Genomic DNA, 23,099 nt, shown 5'->3' with positions numbered 1-23,099 from the left:
ATGATGGTATGCAGAGGTCCAGTATTTTCAGATTTTTGTTTGAAAACAGACATGATAAAACAGACACAGCACAGACCACACAGTTCACTGTAACGTTGCAACGCCCAAACCCTCTGGGGAGAATCCTCCTGCACGTTCCCTCTCAGATTTACCTAAGCGGCACTCAACACAGCCTGTTTACAAAGCTCAAGATCTGCCGTGGTGGCCCCCAGCCTCAAGGAGGCAGTGCTGTCCTGCCTATTAGAACATCGTAATTCCATTTCACCCCGAGTTCTGCGTCCTTCCACCCCCTCAGGAAAGAGGATTTGGGCTTTGTCTAGTGACAAGAATCAATGCACTTGTGAGACAGGGTCACACGTACAAAGGAAAGCACTCCATTTTCAGCCCACTGCGGACTCGAGTCCTTTCCTTACGCAGGGTGGCTCCAAGATGCGCCACTTAACGCGTTACACCAGGAACCTCAACGCCCTTCCCTGCGCACTCACGGCAGCTTCTCTGCAGGGGCTCAGCTCTGAGTCGCTCCAGCCTGAAAAGGCCTCCCCACAGGCCGCCTCTTCCACAAAGCCTGCTTTTCTTGTCTCTTCCCTTCCTGACGCGGTCAGTCCTCCTCAGAGATCTCAGACCACTCTGCACTGCTGGTGCCAGACGCACAATCACCTCTGCCTCTGAGCCATGGAGCTGTCTCTCCCACTCTCATGGAAATTATTTCTTTTGCCTTGTTATTTGTGAAGAAACCTAGCCTTTCGTACATTTAGTTTGTTAAATGGTCACAGCACTGAAAGAACTGAGAAAGCAGCCATACAACAGTTATGGTCAATGTATTATCTTTATAATTTGATGCAAGACAATGTTTCTTAGATATTTCATGTGCTTTTCTTCTCTGAAAAATTCTCAACTCTTGTCACTGAAACCTGTAAGCAACTGGGCAGCTTCTGTCTGTACCTGAAATGGAAAAATACGTGTTATAAATAAACAGTACGGCAGAGAGACCACCTTATGAAATTTAAGTTCATACAGTGGACTGTGGTTTCTACAAGTTTCCAAAACCCAGGATAGTAGATTCTAAGCATAAACTTCTTAGCAGGGACTGGGCGAGACTCTTAGAGAACTCTCCGGCTCAGTGCCTATCGCTCGTCTTTCCTGCTGCGGAAAGCTTACTTGATCTCTGCGTATGTCGAACAGGAGTAATTCTGTGTTGCAGCAAGTAATTCACACCACATACCTGTGGATAGTGACTAAACATCTGCTGTGCAGAAATTAATGTCAGTGTCAATGAGCTCACACTTAAAACGAACTCTCTTGTGTTCACCAACATGCACTTAATTACATTTTTAGAGAAGTTCCCAGTTCCCCCTGATTACAGTGCCGCAACGGAGACCCACCTGCCTGCCTTCACTGGAGACATTTACCTGTTTATCCTCCTCCGTGTGTGCGGGATGGTCCTTGGCTTTCATTAGCCAGAAAGCAGCCAGCTTTTTGTTGTGGAGCTTCAGATAGGTCTTTCCTAAAAGAAGCAGGTTTTTGCTGTAGAAGTTTGGATCAACTGTACATAAGAAAGAAAAACAAATTTGTTTCAGATGAAACTACTGCTCTTATTTTTAAAGGCTTAATTTTAGGGGTATAAATTTCAATAATTTTGTGTGGTTAATAAATGATTTGGCCCTGGAATTCTCTCTTGTTCAACTATTCGTATGTAAAATAGTTACCATTTATTGAGTGTCTACCACGGGCTAGGCCCTACATTACACACATTTCTCACTTTTGCAACCATTTTATAAAACAGGTACTATTTAACAGATGGGAAGTTAAGGCTCCTGATAGAATATAGGCTCCACAAGGGCACGGATTTTCCTTTTATAATCTCTTTTGTTCCCTGCTGTCTTGTGAGTGCCTACAACATGACATGCACTCAGTATATGTCCGCTGAAGGAGTGGATGGAACCCTGATGACGTGCACATGCAGATCCACATTTACTGAATGTGGGCTCTCCCTAAGCACAGATGAAACAAAGTCGCTGCTCTTGGAATTTATAATGAAAAGGAGAGAGAAACATGAGACAACCAAAGGTAATCTGAGAAGGAAAGGAATGACAGGCGTCCACATTTTAAAGTGTGGGAGAAACCAAAGAATAAAAGCAACTAAGAGGTGACACCGGGTTGGCTTGGAGGCGGAAGAGGATTTAACAGCAAAGCTGGAGGACACTCTTGGCTGAGGGAAGGACGTGAAGCGAAAGCCTGTGAATGAAAGCGTGGCCTGCGCCGCGCACTTCATCAATTCCTTACACAGGTCCCTCCTATCCGTCGGGGACCCTCTCTATTCCAAGCATACTTTTTGCTGGATATAATGGTTGCGCGTCCTTAATTAGAACGTATCTGTGAGGTGGCATCTTACACACTTCAGGGCTCCCTGGGCCTGCGCACTCATCCCTTCCCTCATTCAGTCATCCATTTACCCAGCCAGCCGGCAAATCTGCCAAGCAGTGTGCTAAGCAATAAGGATGTGATTGTGAAGAAAAAGACAAAGTCTCCATCTTCTCTGAACTTAGTCTCAGACCCGCAAACAAATCTTCCTACTGTGGAGTGATGAGGGCCATGATGGGAGAGGTAAAAGGCACTGAGAGCAGAGGGGAGCTTTTAAAGCAGACGTGGGCGGTAATAAAGGCCTTCTGGAGGACGCGGCCTTCAAGGTAAGGCCTGGAGGACGACTGGAGTCACAGGACTGGAGCTCTGGGAGAGCACTGCCCTTCTCTCAATGCCTGGACCCTGAAGGCTCTCAGGCCCTATCTTTACACTGCAGTTGCACTTCTAACCCCTGAGGGACCCCTTCCTTCCCAGATTCCCATTCACGATATGCAGCAGCGCCATCAAGAGGGGCTATCAATGGAAGGCAGTAACTGAGTAAATCAGAATTAATGATTACAGAGAGAGTTAACCTTCAGACACAGTTCTTTAGAAGAAATGTTTTTTAAAAAATGCTTTGCTATCATGCGAGCATTTGGACAAGCCCATATGAGCAGGCTCTCAAATTTAATAAACACTGTCTTTAATTTTCTTCCGATTAAGTTTTATAGAAATCTGTTTGCACTGTTTTTGGTGTATGGTAACACATGCTTATGTCCCTTCTCTATTTGTGCTATTAATATGAAAAGGATAAACCCAGCGTGGGCTGGTGTAAAGTTCTGTGCGCTGGCCATTGCTTCAAAGGAAGAGTGGCATGAAACTCTGCTTCATAGAGAAGGCAGTATCTGCAACAGAACCAACACTGGCCTGGGTTAAAACCAGAGAGCTCTCATTTAAATGCTATTTGAATAGTTAAATGCTACTGGAAAGCTGCGGAGAGAGTGGATCTTAAAAAAAAAACTTTATTTTTTTGTAACTATGTAAGGTGATGGGTGTTAACTGGAGCGCCTGTGGCGCTCACTTCACAATGTACATAAACATCAAGTGACTGCACTGGACACCCGAAACCAAATTAATGTTATGTCAATGATGCCCCAATAAAAAATGAAAGTATTTTAAAAAGTTAAACATGAAAACAAATAATAAATGCCTCTAATTCGCTGTGTAGTAAGACAGTTAACCTGTCAGAGCCCCCTCTCAAAACAGGAAGGGGGTGTTGCACCAGATGAAGGACCGGCCCAGGACTGCAGCTCTCCACTCAGCAGCGGCCTGCTTCCCATCAGGTGATCTTTACTGAATACAAATGGCCTGACGTCTAGCGCGAAAAGAAGTTAATTAAGTACATCAGAATAAAGAACTTATTTTTGTTTCTAAAATTCCTATTCCATGGAAAGCATTCATATACAATTTTAACTATATTAGTATCTGAAATAAAAAAACAGGTTACCTTGTTCTGCCCTGTGAAAGTAGCCTAAGGCCTGTTGAAAATAAAGAGCCACACGGAAGGAAAAGGGTTAGAACAGAATAAAAACGGAAAAGCATTTTCCCAAAAGATCTATTCCTATCTTAAATATAAGTCAGGAAGTAAATTCAAGCATCTTAAATCAGTGGTCAGTTCACCAGCACTGAGAGTTAACATAAAACCGCAGCCGACACTTAGATCCTCAGGGCACAGACTGCCGCACGCGCCCCTTCTGGCGCTAAGCTGACTGCTGTCCAGAGCCCAGGCCGGCACCGCACACAGAGAGAACAGCATCGCTTGCAGCTCAGCTTCTCTGATCGTGCTCTCCTGCGGTCCCAACAGTGACTACCAGTAAAAACTCGGTAAAACCGAAAGCTGAACCTACAAGTGAGACATGGGTTGTACCACTGAATTTTTAAAAGTTCTTTATTATTGAAATTCCTACATAAAATATTATTGTGAGTCTGAAACTCTCCACTAATTCTTTTTGCCCCACTTGAACTGTTTTATAATACAATGACAACTAATTTCTTAGAAACAACTAATTTGTTATAGTAGAGCTGACTGTATCTTTTTTCTTAGAATGCATTCTTTTCAATAATAATAAATATTTCCCAAATGTGTTGTAATTGTACAACTAAATATTCTTTACATCAAATTCTACACTCCAGCTTCCCAGAAAAGCAGCAGCTCCTTGTTGTGATACAAGTAATGGGAAAGCTTTCTCAAGCGCCTGTTTCCTTACTCTGAAAATCCTCTGATAAGTAAACCCAAAATATTCGCCCAGAAAACCCTTTCAAATTTTATTTTAACAGGAAAAGCAAAAGACCTTGAAAATATGAGAAGATGAGCCTCTCAAACCTCCTGTTAAAGGAAAGTTCTAATTACTACTTCCCTTTATCGATAGGAACATGTGCTTTCTTTTCCAGGTAAACGACTGTCACTGTGCAGAACGTGGAGCTAAAATATGCTGAGTGACAGCTGCTGTATTTCTTGTTCTCTTTGATGACTTTTACATGGTACAGATTTCAAATAGAACATGAAGGCAGATTTTAGCCACGGGCTAGTTTAGCTGACAACACAGCAGAGTTATCAGCTGTTCAGCTAAAGAAAGGCAGCCACTCACCAATCATGGGTACTAAGTGCTAAGTCTTTGTGTGAGACAGCTGCACTGGGTCGTCAGAAACAAGCGCAGGTCCCTCACGGATGCGAGCCCAGCTGCGGGGACTCAGAACGGCCATCAGTCTAACTTAGCAAAGGGCGTCACACTACCTCCTCGTAGGTGGAGCTGGGAGGAGCTGCAAACAGCACTTTAGCGATCCTTCTCTGATACCAAGGCATTTCCGCAAACGTGTAACACCTGCAGGGAAACAAAATAACATCTGTACATTTGAATCACATCTTCTTTTCTCTCTCAAGAACTATGCATCTTCACAGAAATAAAAGGCATCTTCTGTTGCAGGTTCAACCACTGCGTACTTTGCACAGTATCCAGTAGGCTGACAGTCATATTGAATTACTTAGAAGCGACACACTGACCCCCCACTTGGTGTGTATGTTGTGATTCAACGTGAACAGTAAGCAACAGCACTGCTACTAACACAACATAGCCATGCGTCACTTAACAACGGGACATGGTCTGAGAACGTGTTGTCAGGCGGCTTCGCCATCCTGCGAACATCACCGAGTGCACTACACACACCTGGATGGCACAGCCTGCCACAGCCCAGGCTGTGTGGTACTGATCTGTGGGACCACTGATGTCTATGCCGTCCGTCTGGACCCAAACGTCAGGATGCAGCACATGAGTGCTGACTCTGTGCAGGTGCTGAGCTAAGTGATTCTCTCTCTCATCACTCCTTATAACAACTCAATGAGAGAGGATCATTACCCCTATTTTTCACATGAGAAAAACTAACTTAGAGAAATTAAAAAATATGATAAAAATAAACATGATATATATAAATAACGGCAACCAACAACTTAAGTCTACATATTTAAAAGGGTGAGACAAATGCTTAACATCCAAAGATCTGGACAACTTTCTGAAACAAGCAGGAAAAGAAGCGTTGGGTCTGTGATGGGGTCAGAGCTCCTTGCGGCAGAGGCTGCATCTCATTCTCAGCAGCACCTGACTGGGGGACTGCCGGCCAAGATCGCCCGTCCCGAGGAAGTGCTCTGCCAGTTTAACACGTCCTTCATCCTGAAGGACACTTCCCTCTCCTTCCAGAGTTTGACACAAGACTGTTTACAGTGTTACCTTCCGAAGAGGACAATAAATATCCAGCTCTGTAGACTACACCCAAAGAAAACAGTGGCGAACTTGTCTCAAGAGAGCTCAGACAGCAAGCATTTAACACGCTGGTGTACACTCACACCAGCAAAATGCTGACGTGTGCTGGACAAGGCTTACGTAAAAATGGAGGGACACACTGAACGTCAGTCTATCCCGCTCCTCAGATGAGTCGGCCTGTATCTGACCAACTCTGGAGACGTGCAGGCCCTCTGCGGGCAGCCCACTCCATCACCACGCTGCATTAACCCCATTCACTTAGCCTGGTAAATAGGAATAGTGTTTCCCAACACAGGGGATTTAAAAGTCTAACAGAAAGTTATAATGACTTTTTTGTCTTAGCACATGTTTCTAAATGATATGAACAAGAGTGTTTAACACGATCACAAATTCAGTATCGTCTAACGACACATGCACAACTGCTAATTAACGTAATGGCTTAAACACTTTTGACTGCCAGGAAAATACTTTAAAATACTTTACATCTTGCTTTATCATATACTACAAAATAAGATATGTATACATAAGATCATACTAAATATCACAGAAATATTTAAAGAAATTTTCTTACCAAATACCCATAAGGTGAATTGAGGTGGCATCTTTAGGGTTCAGTTCAATTGCTTTCTAACAAGAAATGAGAAAATCAATCATATTTGTTTTCTAAACACCAGTAAGTACTTTACTAGGATTAATGAAGAAACCATGATTTAAAAAAAAATTTTACAACCCCCCATTTCAATTCTTCTTTGATAATCAATGCCAGCTTTCTTCTTCCTAATTCTTTAACTGGTTAAATTTGTTTCAATACACTATTAATGACTTGTACTAAGGTAACTATTTTATAGGGTTAAGAAACTGACAGTAGGGTTTATCAAGATGACAAAAAACATGAAATTTGTAAATGAATGTAATTTTCAAAACAACAACAATCTATAGCTCTCAATGTTTCTTTCTTCTATACTAAAGGAAAAATAAAGGAGGACGTTCTTTTTGGTAAGTCCCATATGAACATTGAATAAAAAGTATTCTTTCCTAAAAGAGTAAAGTACATCATAATTTTAGAAAGTCTCTTCCTGCATGCAGATTTTGTTCAACTTCCCCATCTATACACAACAAACAAAAAATAAATACTATTTATTCAAAGTATTTATTAACAGAATAATTATGTACAGCCGGCCCCGTGGCCGAATGGTTAAGTTCATGCACTCTGCTTCGGCGGCCCAGGGTTTCACCGGTTCGGATCCTGGGTGTGCACATGGCACTGCTCATCAGATCATGCTGAGGTGGCATCCCACATGCCACAACCAGAGGCACTCACAACTAGAATACACAACTGTGTACCTGGGGGCTTTGGGGAGAAGAAAAAAGAAAAGACTGGCAACAGATGTTGGCACAAGTGCCAGTCTTTAAAATATACAACTATGTACTGGGAGGATTTGGGGGGGGAAAGATTGGAAACAGTTGTTAGCTCAGGTGCAAATCTTAAAAAAAAAAAAAAAGAATTATGCACAATGTAAATATGTTGATAAAGTCTCCCTATTTTTTTTAATTTAATTTTTTTAATTACAGTAACACTGGTTTACGATATTATATTAATTTCGGGTATACATCATTACCTAATTTCTATTCACTATGTGAAAGTCCTAGGTGACTGAAGGGAAAGCACAAACCACAGAATAACTTTAAGCTAGTCTTTGGGCCGGTTCAGTGGTGCAGTGGTTAAGCTCACGTGCTCCACTTCAGCGGCCCAGGGTTCATAGGTTTGGGTCCTGGGCACAGACCTACACACCACTCATCAAGCCATGTTGTAGTGGCATCCCACATACAAAATAGAGAAAGACTGGCACAGATATTAGCTCAGGGCCAATCTTCCTCAACAAAAAAAGAAAAAAAGAAAAGAAATCATTCCTCCTTTTATCCATTATTTTGTTGAAAATTACTAGGGAAATTAATGTCAATTCTATTAAAAATAAAAGACCTTTTTAAAAAAAAGTTCAAGACTTCTTAGCTTACGTTTTGTCAAATGATATTTTCACTGTCTATTCGTAATGTGTGAGATGCCTATTTTCAAATATCCGTATTTGAAACCAAATATCTGTATTGGTTACCAGCGTGGACTCTGAAGCCAGATTACCAGGGTTCAAACCACAACTCAACAACTTCTAACTTTGACAAGTTCTTTATTCTTGCTGTAGCTGAGTTGGTTCTTTTATGGAATTGAGAAAGTCATATACCCACTTACAGAGCTGTGGTGAAAATTAAATGAGCAAGCAACAGCAGGTGCTTACCACAGTAACATCTTCTCTCAGCAGCATCACTATTCTCTTTGCTTGCCGTGAGCACTAGGCACTTATAACCCTTCTCACCCTGGTTAATGTCAGCAGTTGTAGCGGTAGCAGCGAGAACAAGGCTAACCAAGCATGACTTGGCAGAGGTCTCGCTGCAGTACTATGGGTAAGAATCGGCACTGACCTAATTTTTACTTTTCTGTAAATATAAGATTCACGGCGAAATATGTGTCAAAGTATATGCAACTCACACTCTCAGCTTTCCCAACTGGAGCTCCACTAGAAAACCAAGATCAAGAGCAACATCACATGAGTAGCCATCTTCTCCACTCTACCAAGAACGGCACAGAGCTGGGACCACTCTGGACGCAAGGGGGAGAAGTCAACCCATCACATGCGGTGGATGCCTTGGGGCACTGGAACTCAATTTTCTCATGGGATAGGTCGAGGGGCTCCTCTCAAAGACACCCTTCCTTTTATAATTTTTCGTGCCATTAGCTCAAGTGTCTTCAAAAAACATCCAGAGGCCAGCCCGGTGGCACAGCAGTTAAGTGTGCATGTTCTGCTTTGACAGCCCAGGGTTTGCTGGTTTGGATCCCAGATGCAGACATGGCACCACTGGCAAGCCATGCTGTGGCAGGTGTCCCACGTATAAAGTAGAGGAAGATGGGCATGGATGTTAGCTCAGGGCCAATCTTCCTCAGCAAAAAGAGGATGTTAGCTCAGGACTAATCTTCCTCAAAACAAACAAACAAACAAAAAACAATCCAAAGATGATATTTCCTGATGATTTCAGATATAATAATGGAATTTGAAAATAGAAGTACTATAAATTATCTTTTTAGTATGTAAATAGTAAACATCATCATTTTTTAAATATATTCAACACATTATCCATTTGAACACTTATAGAAAACATGGGTGTTTTTAGAAATAATCTATAGCCTTCACTGTTTAAAGTATACATTAATAGATTTTCTGCAATTTTTCATTACTCACATTGGACGTTATTTGTCATGTATTTCTACAATCCAACGGCACAGAGTAATTTAGGTGATTTATCTAACACCACTGAGCAAGTTACTATATTTCACTGAATCTAAGATACCATAGAAGTTATGACACATCATCATTTTATGTACCACTAAGAAAAAAAAGCACAGCCAATTATGAGATCCCACGGACTATATAATGCAATCTGATTTCAAAGGTCTTAAAATGTGAAAAATGTTGTACATTAATAAATTGAAATACACATATATATTGCATGTCTGCATATGCATACACACACATACATACGCTGCCGGGGCCTGAATAAGACACCAGGTCTCCTGGCCCCCGGTTCAACGCGCTTTCCCACTAGTCATTATATAAACTAGGAACCAAGACTGTAAGCATAAAATTCAGAAAAGCTATGAGACAGCTCCTTTAGCCTTGTCCCTATGTATGTTTTCATCGCTCTCTCTTCCTCTCTATCTTGAGACAGTCTACAACATCAAAAGAGAAATAAATCTCTTGGCAATTTTTTTTGAGGACAATAGAGTAGTGCACATGCACATCACAAAATCCACAAACTCCTGGACAATTTCTGGCACCTAAAGAAGAGCTTACCATAACTAAATTAATTAACTTCAGGGGGAAATATTAAACACACACACACAATACACACACAGAGATCACACACAGTACTGTGACCAGTGGGAGTGGTATGTCAGTTGTGTTAGATGGTTAGACCAGACCAGCTCCCGGTATTCATGACCTGGGACACTCCCCTCCAACAGACTCTGGCGGACTCGGCCGCCGCAAGACTTACTTAGGTCGATAGGATATTACCAAGTGTGACGCAAGCCAAGGCTTCATACAGGCTTGTACACCACAACTTTCTCCCCTGGCACACTCGCTCTTAGAAGTCAGCTAGCATGCCATAAAGCAGCTTGGGCTAGACTATGAAATGATGAGAAGACAAGTGGAGAGAAACCACCACGGACGAGAGGCCATCTGGTACATTCCGGTCCCAGCGAATGCAGCCGTCTGAACAACCTCAGCCACCCCCAGCAGAACGGAGGCACCACCGTGCAAAGTCAACCCACAGATTGTGAGAAACAGTCACTGCCTCAGGCCACTAAGTTTTACGTGGTTTGCGATACAGCAACAGAGAAGTGAAACAGAAATCTATTCAGAAAACGACTTTAAACTCATCATACCTCAAAATGCTCCTTGATAGTGTAGGCATTTGCAATTTTAGCCTTGATGCCTTCATAATCTCCAACATCACTTATACAGATTGCATACCACTAAAAACAGAAGGAAAAAGGTGTAAGAATAAGATACTCTTGATAATATTCCATTCAATACAAGGTAAAACTGAGTAATACTTATTCCTCAATAGTCCTTCTCATTCAACAAAAAGTTACTGAGCATAAAAACTGTATTAACTATGCTGGAAGATAAAAGAGAAGAAAGTTCCCTCAGGACAGGACATGTTTCCAGAGAACCACAACACAAGGCCAAGAGCAGTGAATCTCCAGGAAGGCTATCAGTGAAGTGGGGAGATGACAATCCACGTCCAGGTCTGAGGATTAACCTGGAAGAGCGGGCGACTGAATGCCTGCCGTTTTATTTTCTCATCCTCTTTTCTGGGCGCCGCCTCGTCTCCCACATCTGCACTGTTAGCGCAATAACAGCCACATTTGTCAGCTGTGCCTCTGCCCCCAGCCACAGTTGGGTAACACACCCAAACTGAATTCAGTTTGAGTTTCTTCCCTAAGAACTGAATCCGAAACATCCAAGCTTCATAAACCCAGGTGCTGTGGAAAGTCGGAAGACTTAGGATGAGAAAAATATGCCTGCAGTGACAAAGACTTGCAGATAACAGCAAAGAAGGGACGCGAGGAAGCCTCAGAGCGTGGAAGCAACTGTTCCTGAAGCTTCACTGCCTTTGGCTCTGCAGAATGCAACAGCTTCTTAGAACAGACGCCCCTTCTTTTTGGTTTCAGCTTATATCCATGGTATTTTAATAATTATAGCCAGAAAGATTTTAACTAACATTTAAACTGTTTAAATCTATTCTCCACCAAAATCTTTGGTATCTCGATATGTGTACTGAAAATAAAAAGATATAATTTTTACTTATATCTTTAGAACCACAGGCCTGTGGCCAAGCGGTTAAAGTTCCGTGCGCTCCGCTTTGGCGGCCCGGGTTTGTGGGTTTGGATCCCGGGTGCAGACCTACTCCACTTGTCAGCAGTGCTGTGGAGGTGTCCCACATACAAAGGGGAGGAAGACTGGCATGGATGTTAGCTCAGGGCCACTCTTCCTCACACACACAAAAGAAAAATTTCTAAAAAAAGATAATTTAAAACACACACACACATCTCTACAGACTATGCTCTTTAATCTCCATTGACACTTACCCAGTTACCTACCTCCAGATGACTAGACGGGTCTCACAGGGTTTCAAACTTGTGACAAACAAATGGCAAGCAATAGGATATATTGGAGTACATGCAGAAGCCATTTGGTGTAAACCTAATTTGGCCTGACTCTGTTTTTCCAAAAGGGCCTGACATGGCCACTGAGCATGCCTTGTACATCTGCTTTAAGCATTTGCTGTGTCCCAAAGACAAGAACAAATGGCCTTGAGATAAAGATGCAGCTTCCCCCACATTGGCATTTCCTTAAGGATAAGCATCTTTCCTTAGGCTAGGAACTGATTGCTGCACCCACCCTGTGACCACCCAGCTTGAGACAGCAGACCTGCCACCCTGCTGTGAAAACCGAGACAGCAGACCTACTACCTGATGTGTCCATCAATCGCTGTGCTGACAGTCGTGACTACTGTAAAAGGGACATTTCAATCATATGCGAAACATCCTCTTTGAGGGTATATAACCAGTCTGTACACCCCACTTCTTTGGTGCCCTTCCTTTCTCAGGGAAGGACGGCCCTGGGCTACATGGTCCCCACATCTGGCTCAGAATAACTCACCCCAGTTTTCATTAATAGACTGGTCATGGATTATTTGCATCGACATTTGGTACTCTGATCTTCTCCCACATCTCAAGGCTCTAGATAAAATCACTTTCTCTTATGCATTTAACTATCATCTACATGCAAAGAAGACAGAGCGGCCCAGGGTTTGCCGGTTTGGATGCCAGGCGTGGACCTATGCACCACTTACCAAGCCATGCTGTGGCAAGCATCCCACATATAAAGTAGAGGAAGATGGGCACAGATGTTTTCCTCAGCAAAGAGGAGGACTGGTGGCAGATGTTAGCTCAGGGCTAATCTTCCCCCAAAACAACAACAACAACAACAAAAACCCACAATACAGAGTTATAGCCATTAAGTCAATAAAATGGAATCCAAAAATGCTCAATACAAAAGAAGGAAGAAAAAGAGGAAAATGAGAAGAACAGACAAAACAAATAGAAAGATAGGAAATTTAAACTCAAAAATATCATTAATTCCAATAAATGTAAATGGTCCAAACACGTCAAGTGCAGGGCAGATTGCCAAACTGCATTAAAAAATTAAGCAAGACTGAGAGTGCCATAAGTGAAAAAGACAGAATAAAGCACTCCAAGTTCCATTCCTCCATAAAAGCCATGAAAAAAATGAGCAAAAACTGTCAGAATCAACTTTTTTGGAACACCAACATTAATGTAAAGCTGGCAACAACCTGAGAACACTTACTCAAAGCAACAGCTTGTTCTTGGTGAGAACAGAGAACTCTGTACTATTTTATCTTGCTCCACTCCCATCTCATCCTCCCAAACTCAGGGGTAGCCATGAAAATAGCCCATCTTCCTGGTACCAGAGGGAGCAGAGCAGATCTCATCTATGGAGAACTGTAATTAATGATTTGTTCTGATCTGGCTGCTGGTTCCCTGGGAGACAGGCTTGAAAGCCTTGTCTATGTTTCACCTGACTCGGAGTCTAGTGCTAAAGCTGGAAACACTTACAGGATAATACCATAGGTCGCTGCTACCTCAGGCAAACAGACTAAAGAAAGCTTGAGGGAAAGTGATGTCCCTAAGGGATCTGGGAAGCTCCAACAAAGAAAATTCAAAAGAAGAAGAATATTTCATGACATATGACAATTATATTGAATTTAAACTTCAGTGTCCACAGTAGAGCTTCAGGGGAAAACGATGGCCCGTCATTTGTGCACTGTCTATGGCTGCTTCGCTCAAGGACGGCAGAGCTGAGCTGTGAGAAGAGATTAGACGGACACTTTAATTGACCCCCAGTGCTGCTCAGTGCACTGTGAATTGCAGCAACAGACTGATAACCCAACAGCCCTTCACGTTGCTTCTTGAGGCAGGCCTGTATGGCTATAAACTTCCCTCCAAGAACCACTTTTGCTGCACCCATTGATTTTGGTATGTCATATTTCTATTTTCATTTCTCTCTAGGTATTTTTTGACTTCTCCTTTGATTTCTTTGATGACCCCTTAGTTGTTCAGTAGCATGTTGTTTAATCTCTACCTTTTTGTGTTTTTCTTTTTTCCCATTTTCTTCTTGTAATTGATTCCTAGTTCCATACCATTGTAGTTAGAAAAGATGCTTGATATGATTTCAATCTCCTTGAATTTAGTGAGACTTATTTGTAACCTAACATGTGACCTATCCTGGAGAATGTTCCATGTGCACTTGAGAAGAATGTGTATTCTCTGCTTTTGGATGGCATGCTCTATATATGTCTATTAAGTCCATCTGGTCTAATGTCTTTTAAGGCTAATGTTTCCTTATGCTTTTCTGTCTGAATGATCTATCCATTGATGTAAGTGGGGTATTAAAGTCCCCTACTATGACTGAATTGCTTTCAATTGCTCCTTTTAGGTCTGTTACTATTTGCTCTATATATTTTGGTGCCCCCATGTTGTGAGAACATATATTTATAAATGTTATATCTTCCTGCTGGATTGACCCCTTTAGCATCATAACACCCTCTCTATCTTTTATTACCTCTTTGTTTTAAAGTCTGTTTTGTCTGATATGACTATAGCTACTTCAGCTTTCTTTTCATTTCTGTGTGCACGGGATGTCTTTTCCCATCCCTTCACTTTCAGTGTGTGTGTCCTTACTTCTGAAGTGAGTCTCTCGTAGGCAACATAAAGAGGGGTCTTGTTTTTAAAATCACCCATTCAGCCACTCCATGTCTTTTCATTGGTAAATTTAGGCCATTTACATTTAAAGTAATTATTGATACATACGTACTACTGCCATTTTATTGATTATTTTCTGGCTGTTTTTGTAGTTTTTCTCTGTTCCTTTCCTCTTCTGTTTCTCTTTTGCCTTTTGGCTTGATGGCTTTCTTTAGTGTTATGTTTAGTTTCCTTTCTCATTTTTTTTTTGTATTTACTGTAAGCTTTTCCTTGTGGTTATCATGAGGTTCACATACAGCACCCTATGTAAACAGTAGTCTAAGTTGATAGCAGCTTAAATTTGAACACATTCCAGGGCTTTACCTTTCTAACCCCTCAAACATTTTATACCTTTGATGACACATTTCACATCTTTTTATTTTATGCATCTCTTAACTAGTTAATGTAATTTTAGTTAATTTTACTTTTGTCTTTTAACCCATATGCTTGCTTTATAAGTGAATGACCCACTAACTTTACTGTATGTTTACCTTTTCCTGTGAGAGTTTTACACTCGTATGCTTCCTTATTATTAATTAGTGCCATTTCTAAAAGCTTCCCTACTTTGATGAAAATAAATGACAAATAAAAAGGATTATAAGGGAATACTAGGAACAACCTTATGCCAACAAATCAGGTAATGAAGCAAACATGAAATAATTTCTAGAAATACACCCACTATCCAGCTGATTTAAGAATAAACAGTAAACTTGAATAGATCAATAATAAGTAATAAGATAGAGTTAGTAATCAAAAAACTACAAACAAAGTGAAGGCCAAGACCAGATGGCTTCACTGACAAATTCTACCAAACGTCAAATGAAAATTAATAACACTAAACCTCTTTAAACTGTTCCAGAAAGAAAGAAAAACACCTACTTTCTAAGTATTCTATGACACTTGTGTTGCTCTGATACCAAAAAAAAAATCACAAGAAAAGAAAACTAAAGACCAATGTCTCCTACAAATATAGAAGTTAAGACGGCAATGCGCCCCAAATTGATGTACAGATTCAATGAAATCCCTATCAAAAACCCAACTGGATTCTTTGCAGAACTTTACAAGCTGATCCCAAAATTCATACGGAAATTCAAGGGTCTGAGAAGGGTCAAACAAAATCTTGAAAAAGAAAAACAAAGCTGAAGGACTCACACCTCCTTATTTCAAAACTTACTTCAAAGCTACAGTAACTAAGACATGGTGGCACTGGCATAAGGATACAAATAGACCACTGGATTGGAATTGAGAGTTCAAAAATAAACCCATATATTTATGCTCAATTAATTTTCATCAAGGATGCCAAGACCATTCAATGGAGAAAGAATAGTCTTTTCAACAAATGGTGCTGGAACAACTGGATATATATATGCAAATGAATGAATTTGGAATTTTACTTCACCATGTACAAAAGTTAACTCCAAATGGATCAAAGACCTAAATGTAAGAGCTAAAAAATATAACTCTTAGAAAGAAACATAGGTTGAAATTTGCATAATCTTGGATTGGGCAAGTTATACAGATATAACACCAAAAGCACAAGAAATCAAAGAAAAATAAACTTAATTAAAATTAAAAACTTGCACATCAAAGAACACTATCAACAAAGTGAAAACACAATCCACAGAATGGGAGAAAATATTTGCAACTCTTGTATCTAACACGGGACCAGTATCCAGAAAATATTCTCTTACAACCCGACAACCAAAAGACAAACAATCCATTTTAAAAATGGGCAAATAATTTGAATAGACATTTCTCCAAAGATATAAGAATGTCTAATAAGCAAATGAAATGATGCTTAACATCATTAGTCATGAGGAAAATGCAAATAAAAGCCATGATGAGACACTTCATATCCACTGGGATTGCTGTAATTTTAAAAAATGGACAATAAACAAGTGTTGGTGAAGATGTGGAGAAACTGGAACTCTCGTACATTGCTAGCGCTAATGTCTAAAACGGTACAGCTGCTTTGGAAAACAATTTAACAATTCTCCAAAAAGAATTACATAGAATTACCATATGATCCAGCAATTCTACTCCTAGGTATATACTCGAACTGAAAACAGGTATTTAAACAAATACTTGTAGTACGTGAATGTTGATACCTATACTATAAACAATAGGCAAAGGTGAAAATAACCCACATGTCCATCAACTAATGAACCGATAAACAAAATGTGGTATCTCCATACAACGGAGTGAATATTATTCAGCTGATAGATGCAACAACATGATGGACCTCAAAAACACGGTGAGCGAAAGATGCCAGGCACAAATGATCCCATATTGTATGATTCCATTTCCATGAAATATCCAGAGTAGGTAAAGCCACAGAGACAGAAAGCAGATTAATGGTTGTCATGGGCTGGGAATAAGAGGGAATAGACAGTGACTGCTTAATGGGTACTGGGTTTCCTTTTGATGAAAATGTTTTGAAACTTGATAGAGGTAATAGTTGCACAGCACTATAAATGTATTAAATGCCACTGGAGCATACCTTTTAAAATGGATAATTTTATGTTATGTGAATTTACTTGAATAAAAAAAGACAGAATTGAAAGCAAGTGTTCACACAAAAATTTGTATACAATTGTTTACAGCAGCATTATTCCTAATAGCCAAAAAGTGGAAACAACCCAAATCTCCATCAGCTGATGAACAGATAAACTAAAGTGGCATATCCATATGAAGGAATATTATTCAGCCATAAAAAGGAATGAAGCACTGTCAGAAACTCAACAAGATGAACCTTTAAAATATTACGCTAAGTGAAATAAGCCAGACACACTAAGGCCATATATTGTATGATTCCATTTATATGAAATGTCCAAAATGGGCAAATTCATAGAAACAAAAAGCAGATTAGTGCTTGACAGGGGAGAATTGGGACTAACTGGTAATAGGTATGGGGTTTGTTTGGGGGGAAATGGAAGTGTTCTGGAAATAGATAGTGGTGAAGGTTGCACAACATAGTGAATATGCAACAAACCACAGAAGTGTACACATTATAATAGTGAATCTTACCTAATCTGAAGTATATAAAATAAGTAAAAATAAAAATGAGCAAGACTTATCACCTACTTACAAGAAGTACACATTAAATATGAAGACATAAATAAAAGTTAAAGGGCAGAAAAAGACATAACATGCTAACGTTAACCAAAAGAAAACAAGAGTGGCTCCATTAATATCAAAGTAGACTGTAAAACCAAGAATATTTCTAGAGATGAAAAGGATCATTCTCCAATGATAAAGAGGTCAATGCATCAAAATTGTAACAATCCTAAATGTTTATATTCCTGATAACGGTACTTTAAAACACATGCTGTAAAAACTAATAAAACTGCAAAGAGAAACAGACAAATCTACAATTATACTTGGAGATTTCACCATCCCTTTCTCAATAATTTACAGAACAAGTAGACAGAAAATCAGTAAGGATCTAGAAGACTCGAACAACACTATCAACCAACTTGGCCCGAATGACATTTACAAGATACGCTCAGCAACAGCTGAATAAACATTCTTATCATGTGCACAAGGAACATTTACAAACGTGGACCATATTCTGGGCCATAAAAGAAGGTTTAACAAATTTAAGGATTTGTATCTGTTTTATCCTTAATATAAACCAGTAGTAGTTGAGGGTAGGGGGGTGGGGGACTGATCCCCAAAGGGAACATTTTGAAATGTGTGGAGATGGAATCTGAGTGTCGTGAGGACAGGGGCCTCTACTGAGGACAATCCAACAGAATAAAGTGATGTCCTAATCCAAAACAACAACGATGTCCCCTAGGCTCCCCACAGTGTCCACTGAAAAACAGTATTCTAAACCAGCTGGGAAATCCAGAAACTAGCAGAGTTACAGGGGAAAGGTTATAGTAGGCCTCAGCTGTCCAACTGCTATATTCCTACCTCCACATAAAACATAAACACGTGAGGAAAATGAGAAAAGATGTGTCAAGTGCTTGTACAACCAGGAATAAAGATATATGTAATTCTTGAAATTAACACTTTGGTTTAAAAATAAACATTCACAGGGGCTGGCCCCGTGGCCGAGTGGTTAAGTTCGCGCGCTCCGCTGCAGGCGGCCCAGTGTTTCGTTGGTTCAAATCCTGGGCGCGGACATGGCACTGCTCATCAGACCACGCTGAGGCAGCGTCCCACATGCCACAACTAGAAGAACCCACAACAAAGAATACACAACTATGTACCGGGGGGCTTTGGGGAGAAAAAGGAAAAAATAAAATCTTTAAAAAAATAAATAAATAAAAATAAACATTCACAAATGTAACTTATCAAACACACTAATGAAGTTAGAATAAATGTTCAAGAATGCAAAGAAAAAATGACTTCTTTTTGGAAAGATGTTACAGAAACAAATTTCTTCCCCATTTCTTTAAAATAGAGCAATTTTCTTTCCCATGTAAATTAGTGCTGACAGGTAAGTACAGACCGATGCACCTCTCAGAACTGGGTAACAGCTCCATTACTTTAAGCACCTCACCTTATGAGCTGCAAAACTTGACTCATTTTTTTCCAGCGCTCTTTTTGCATACTCCAGAGCTTCATACACCAGGAGCTTTTTCTCCTCTTCAGAGGTTCCGCTAAGCTGAGCTATATCCCGTGATGCCCGTGCCAAACGCCACAACAACTCTGCATCTTCACTAATTTGAAATAAACATAAAACAACCATTTTAGCTCACATTTAAAAACTGTTAAAGGTCACATCACTAATGAATAAATACGGTTTTTCAGGTCAGTGGGGATATAGCAAGCAACACGATATCAAAAGCCATTATTATTCAAAATGTTAAACGTATTATTTTCTTTCACATATAAACATCATTTGCTAAACTTTCCTACAAAATATCCAATATTATACTTAAATATTAACTTACCTATAATATCTAAAATGCAAACTTCCCTATAAAAGATCTCTGAACTCTCTGAACACTTGCCCTACAAAATTCAACACATAACTCGAGGCTTGACTTCTTTGGCACTGTGCTTCTGACAACTCAGTTACTGGATCAGACAGTACCATAAAATACATAAGCTTAACAGACAGGGTCATGCTCTAGAACACAAAACTGCTGCATCCCTAGCCCCAAATACAGTGCCTGGAACACGAAAGATACAGGGTAAGTATTTGTTAATGAGTGAGTGAGTGAACATAATGTAATCTTAAAATAAATCCTATATTTGAATGTGTCATCCACGCCATCAGGTAAGGAATACTACAAGTAAGGACAATGGACTCTTCGAAGAATTGCCATTTAAATATAATTACATCAAATAAGAAATGGCAAATAAACAAAACAGTAACCACAATAAAGAGTTAGAAATATTTTTAAAAACTAATCTTAAATTCCTTTTTATTAAATGTTTGCCTTTGAGCCTCCCATATTATACATTTCTTAACAAAAAATGGTATTCACAAAATTTTGAAACTAAAGGTAGCAATACTGTATTGATAATTCAGTGAATATGGAGTAACTACCTTATAGCTTACTTTTCAAGCAATTACTGAAATGACTATAAAATGCCAACCCAGCCACTTCAAGTTTCTCAAGGGAGAATGGAAAAGGAAAGATGGATCCTACAGATATTTAGCAAGCAAAATTGATGGGTCTTGGGGAGAAAACTGGTTTTGGGAATCTAAGAAAGGTAGTTGAAAACAACTCAAAATTTTTAGTTGAGGAGACGAGGTAGATTAGTGATCTGGAAATGTCATTTAGCCTTATTTGACTTATTTTATAGGGCTAAATCTCCCTCCACCTCCATCCTCCCAAAAAATGAGTACACACTGATAGTTTGGAGTAAACATGAATCTGACATTAAAAATCCAAAAAGGAGATATTTTTAGTTTCTGTAAAAGACAGTGCTTCTAAAATGATACACAGGTATCATTCAACGGTGGCATACAATCCTCCTAATTCCTTTACATCTTATACCAATAAAAAAATCAATTTAAATGAAAAGGAATGAGAAATATATAATATAGACAGATGAGATAAACATACATTCCAGGAGTACCTCGTATGATCCAAAGAAAAACAAGAAAATGGAAAAAACGTTTCAACATTCTACTAGAATGAGTAAGTAGAACCACCTTTTCCTAATCACTGAGATAATGTGGAGCACTTTTGAGTCATTTAAGAAAGAAACAGCATACTGTAAGTTAAACTCTAAGAATTAATATTTTGAAGTAATAAATTTAAAAAACTATAAAATTTCAAGCACTAAGAATCATTTTAATTAAGTAACAAAATTTCTGAGGAAACTGCAAACCCAGGCCTGTCATACATTGCCCACCTTTCCTTGTATTGGGTTAACAACTGATAAAGTTTCTCTGTTTCTCCACTTTCATATAGGTAGTCTGCTTGTTCAAGGATCTCTTCAACTCTAAAGACTGTAAAAGGAGAAAGACAATAAAGTAGGTCTTCCCAAGCCAGATGAAACACAAATACTTTTATATCTAAGCAAAAGAAATAAGACGCAGAAATCACTCATTAAGAAAGATCAGAACTTCTGAAAAATCTAGATGCAAGCGTAGCAGAAATAAGTATGAAGTTATCACAGTAAGTGATTTATTGAAATCATAGAAAATGAAAAATTAGAAAGTATATTCTGGTAGTGACTAAAGATGATATATTTTAAAAAATAAAAAAAGTAAATTCTCGTGAGGAATTTATGGTACCCTTACCCTCCACATGGCCAAGTTTTTGTTGCTGTTGTTAAGTATCATCCATTGTAGAAAATGATGGTATAATATCCACTTATAGCATTGAAAATTATTAAATCACATGGACTGAACCATATTGTTTTACTAGACTCCCTTTATGACCTAACTTATACAGACACTGTTATAGAAAAAGAGTCAAGCCTGTCATCAAAAACTTAGATGAAGTTAACTACATAGAGAATCTGAAACTTACCTCATGCACCATGCTCCAGACAACTCATTAATCAGTTTAGATATTAGTACAAAACACATAAACCTTATAGACAGTGTGATGCTCTAAAAAAGTTGACTAGTTACTGAAGAAAACAGTAAGTCTGAATTTCAGGATATTTCAATTATTATTAAGGAACATACATATTTACTTTTGTCTTCTATAAGGGTGCTGTATTTTTTAGTCTAGTATATAAGCCAACATTCCAATGTGTTCAGTTGCATTTCCTTATTATTTACCTTAGAACATTTTAATTAATTATAGCATATTTGAGGTTAAAAAATTTTTTTAAGTTTGTGAAAAATTAAAATCTGGACCAGCAAAAAAAAGAAAAAACCTCATGAATTTATGACTCAACCTTCTAAAGTTAAGCATGTTCTATTACATAACATCATAATGTAATTATAACAGTTTAAGAAAAATTAAATGACAAAGCAAATAAATCCCAAAATTAAAAGATTTTTTTTTTCCCTCTTTAATCCTCCTTCAATCTGGTTAGGTGCTATGATTTAATAATATTCACATGACTGGTTAATTTTCTTAAGTTTGCTCCCACTCTATCCCATATTTTTATCAGTGGCTGATTCTCCAAATTTGGGTTACAACAACCCAAAGATCCTTAAAGAGAATACGAAGTAGTCTCAGAATCCTTAGTCAATGTTAGTGGCAGGCAGAATAATGGCACCAAACATGCCCACATCTTAATCCCTGGAAGTTATGAAAACGTACAGGTTACATGGCACACGGGACTTAGTTTGTAGAGAGAAGTAAGGTTGGTAACCATTAACCTGAAAATGGGAGGTTATCCTGGATTAGCCAGGTGGGCCCAATATAATCACAAGAGTCCTTAAAAGTGGAAGAAGGCAGAAGAGAGTCAGGGAAAGGAGAACAATGGAAATGAGGTCAGAGTGAAGTGACAGCTGCCTCTGAACATGGAGAAAAGAAGCCTTCAGCCAAGGAGTGCAGGAAGCCTGGGGAAACTGAAACTACAAGCAACAGAGTCTCACCAGGGCCTCCAGAAGAAACACAGCCCCGCCAACTCCTTGATTTTAACCCAGGGGACCCATTTAGACTTCTGACTACAGAACTGTAAGATAATAAATGTGCATTGTTTTAAGTCATTCTGTTTGTGGTAATTTGTTACAGCAGTGACAGGAAACTTTCACGACATTAAATATATTCCAGACGGTGTCAAGATGGCAGTGGACGTGGACTCTGAATGCACCTGCTCCCATGGACACAATTTACAACTACTCTGGGAACAATTATCCCTGACAGGGAACTCAAAAATGGATAAAAAGAAACCCCACAACAAGGGACAGTGCTATCCGAGGTGGAAGAGGCAGAAATTCCTTCTGGAGAGAGAGAGAAGCCACCTTGGAGCCAGGGTGTTTTCACAGCCGGCCAGGAGCAACCCTAATGTGTACTCACAGCCTTCCCTGGAGGAGTGGGGGACCTGAGCAGGAAGCGTTACCGCTATAAGCATCCTTTGGACTCAGCACAAGCAAGAAAAGTCTAATAATATCTGGCTTTGCTTGGTAG

At 39.5% G+C, this 23,099-nt stretch overlaps 1 protein-coding gene across 4 annotated transcripts in view; it reads right to left on the bottom strand.

Annotated features, from left to right (window-relative positions):
• Positions 1–807: 807 nt before the first annotated feature.
• The window catches only part of RMDN1 (regulator of microtubule dynamics 1), a 39,856-nt gene continuing 17,564 nt past the window's right edge, over positions 808–23,099 (bottom strand). Inside the window, exons 3-10 of one of the 4 annotated variants that reach the window (XM_044780345.2) lie at positions 20,917–21,013; positions 19,106–19,265; positions 10,651–10,740; positions 6,727–6,782; positions 5,135–5,222; positions 3,848–3,878; positions 1,410–1,543; positions 808–942 (exon numbers count right to left, since the gene is read on the bottom strand). In XM_044780345.2, coding sequence (XP_044636280.1) covers positions 892–942; positions 1,410–1,543; positions 3,848–3,878; positions 5,135–5,222; positions 6,727–6,782; positions 10,651–10,740; positions 19,106–19,265; positions 20,917–21,013 — 707 coding nt within the window. In that variant the 3' untranslated portion in view covers positions 808–891. The remainder of the gene's footprint in view (positions 943–1,409; positions 1,544–3,847; positions 3,879–5,134; positions 5,223–6,726; positions 6,783–10,650; positions 10,741–19,105; positions 19,266–20,916; positions 21,014–23,099) is intronic. The other 3 variants (XM_044780346.2, XM_044780348.2, XM_044780347.2) reach the window with 3 other exon arrangements.

The sequence above is a fragment of the Equus asinus genome, chromosome 12 (assembly GCF_041296235.1).
Source record: "Equus asinus isolate D_3611 breed Donkey chromosome 12, EquAss-T2T_v2, whole genome shotgun sequence".
Taxonomy (NCBI): domain Eukaryota; kingdom Metazoa; phylum Chordata; class Mammalia; order Perissodactyla; family Equidae; genus Equus; species Equus asinus.
This window is presented reverse-complemented; position numbering and strand designations above follow the sequence as displayed.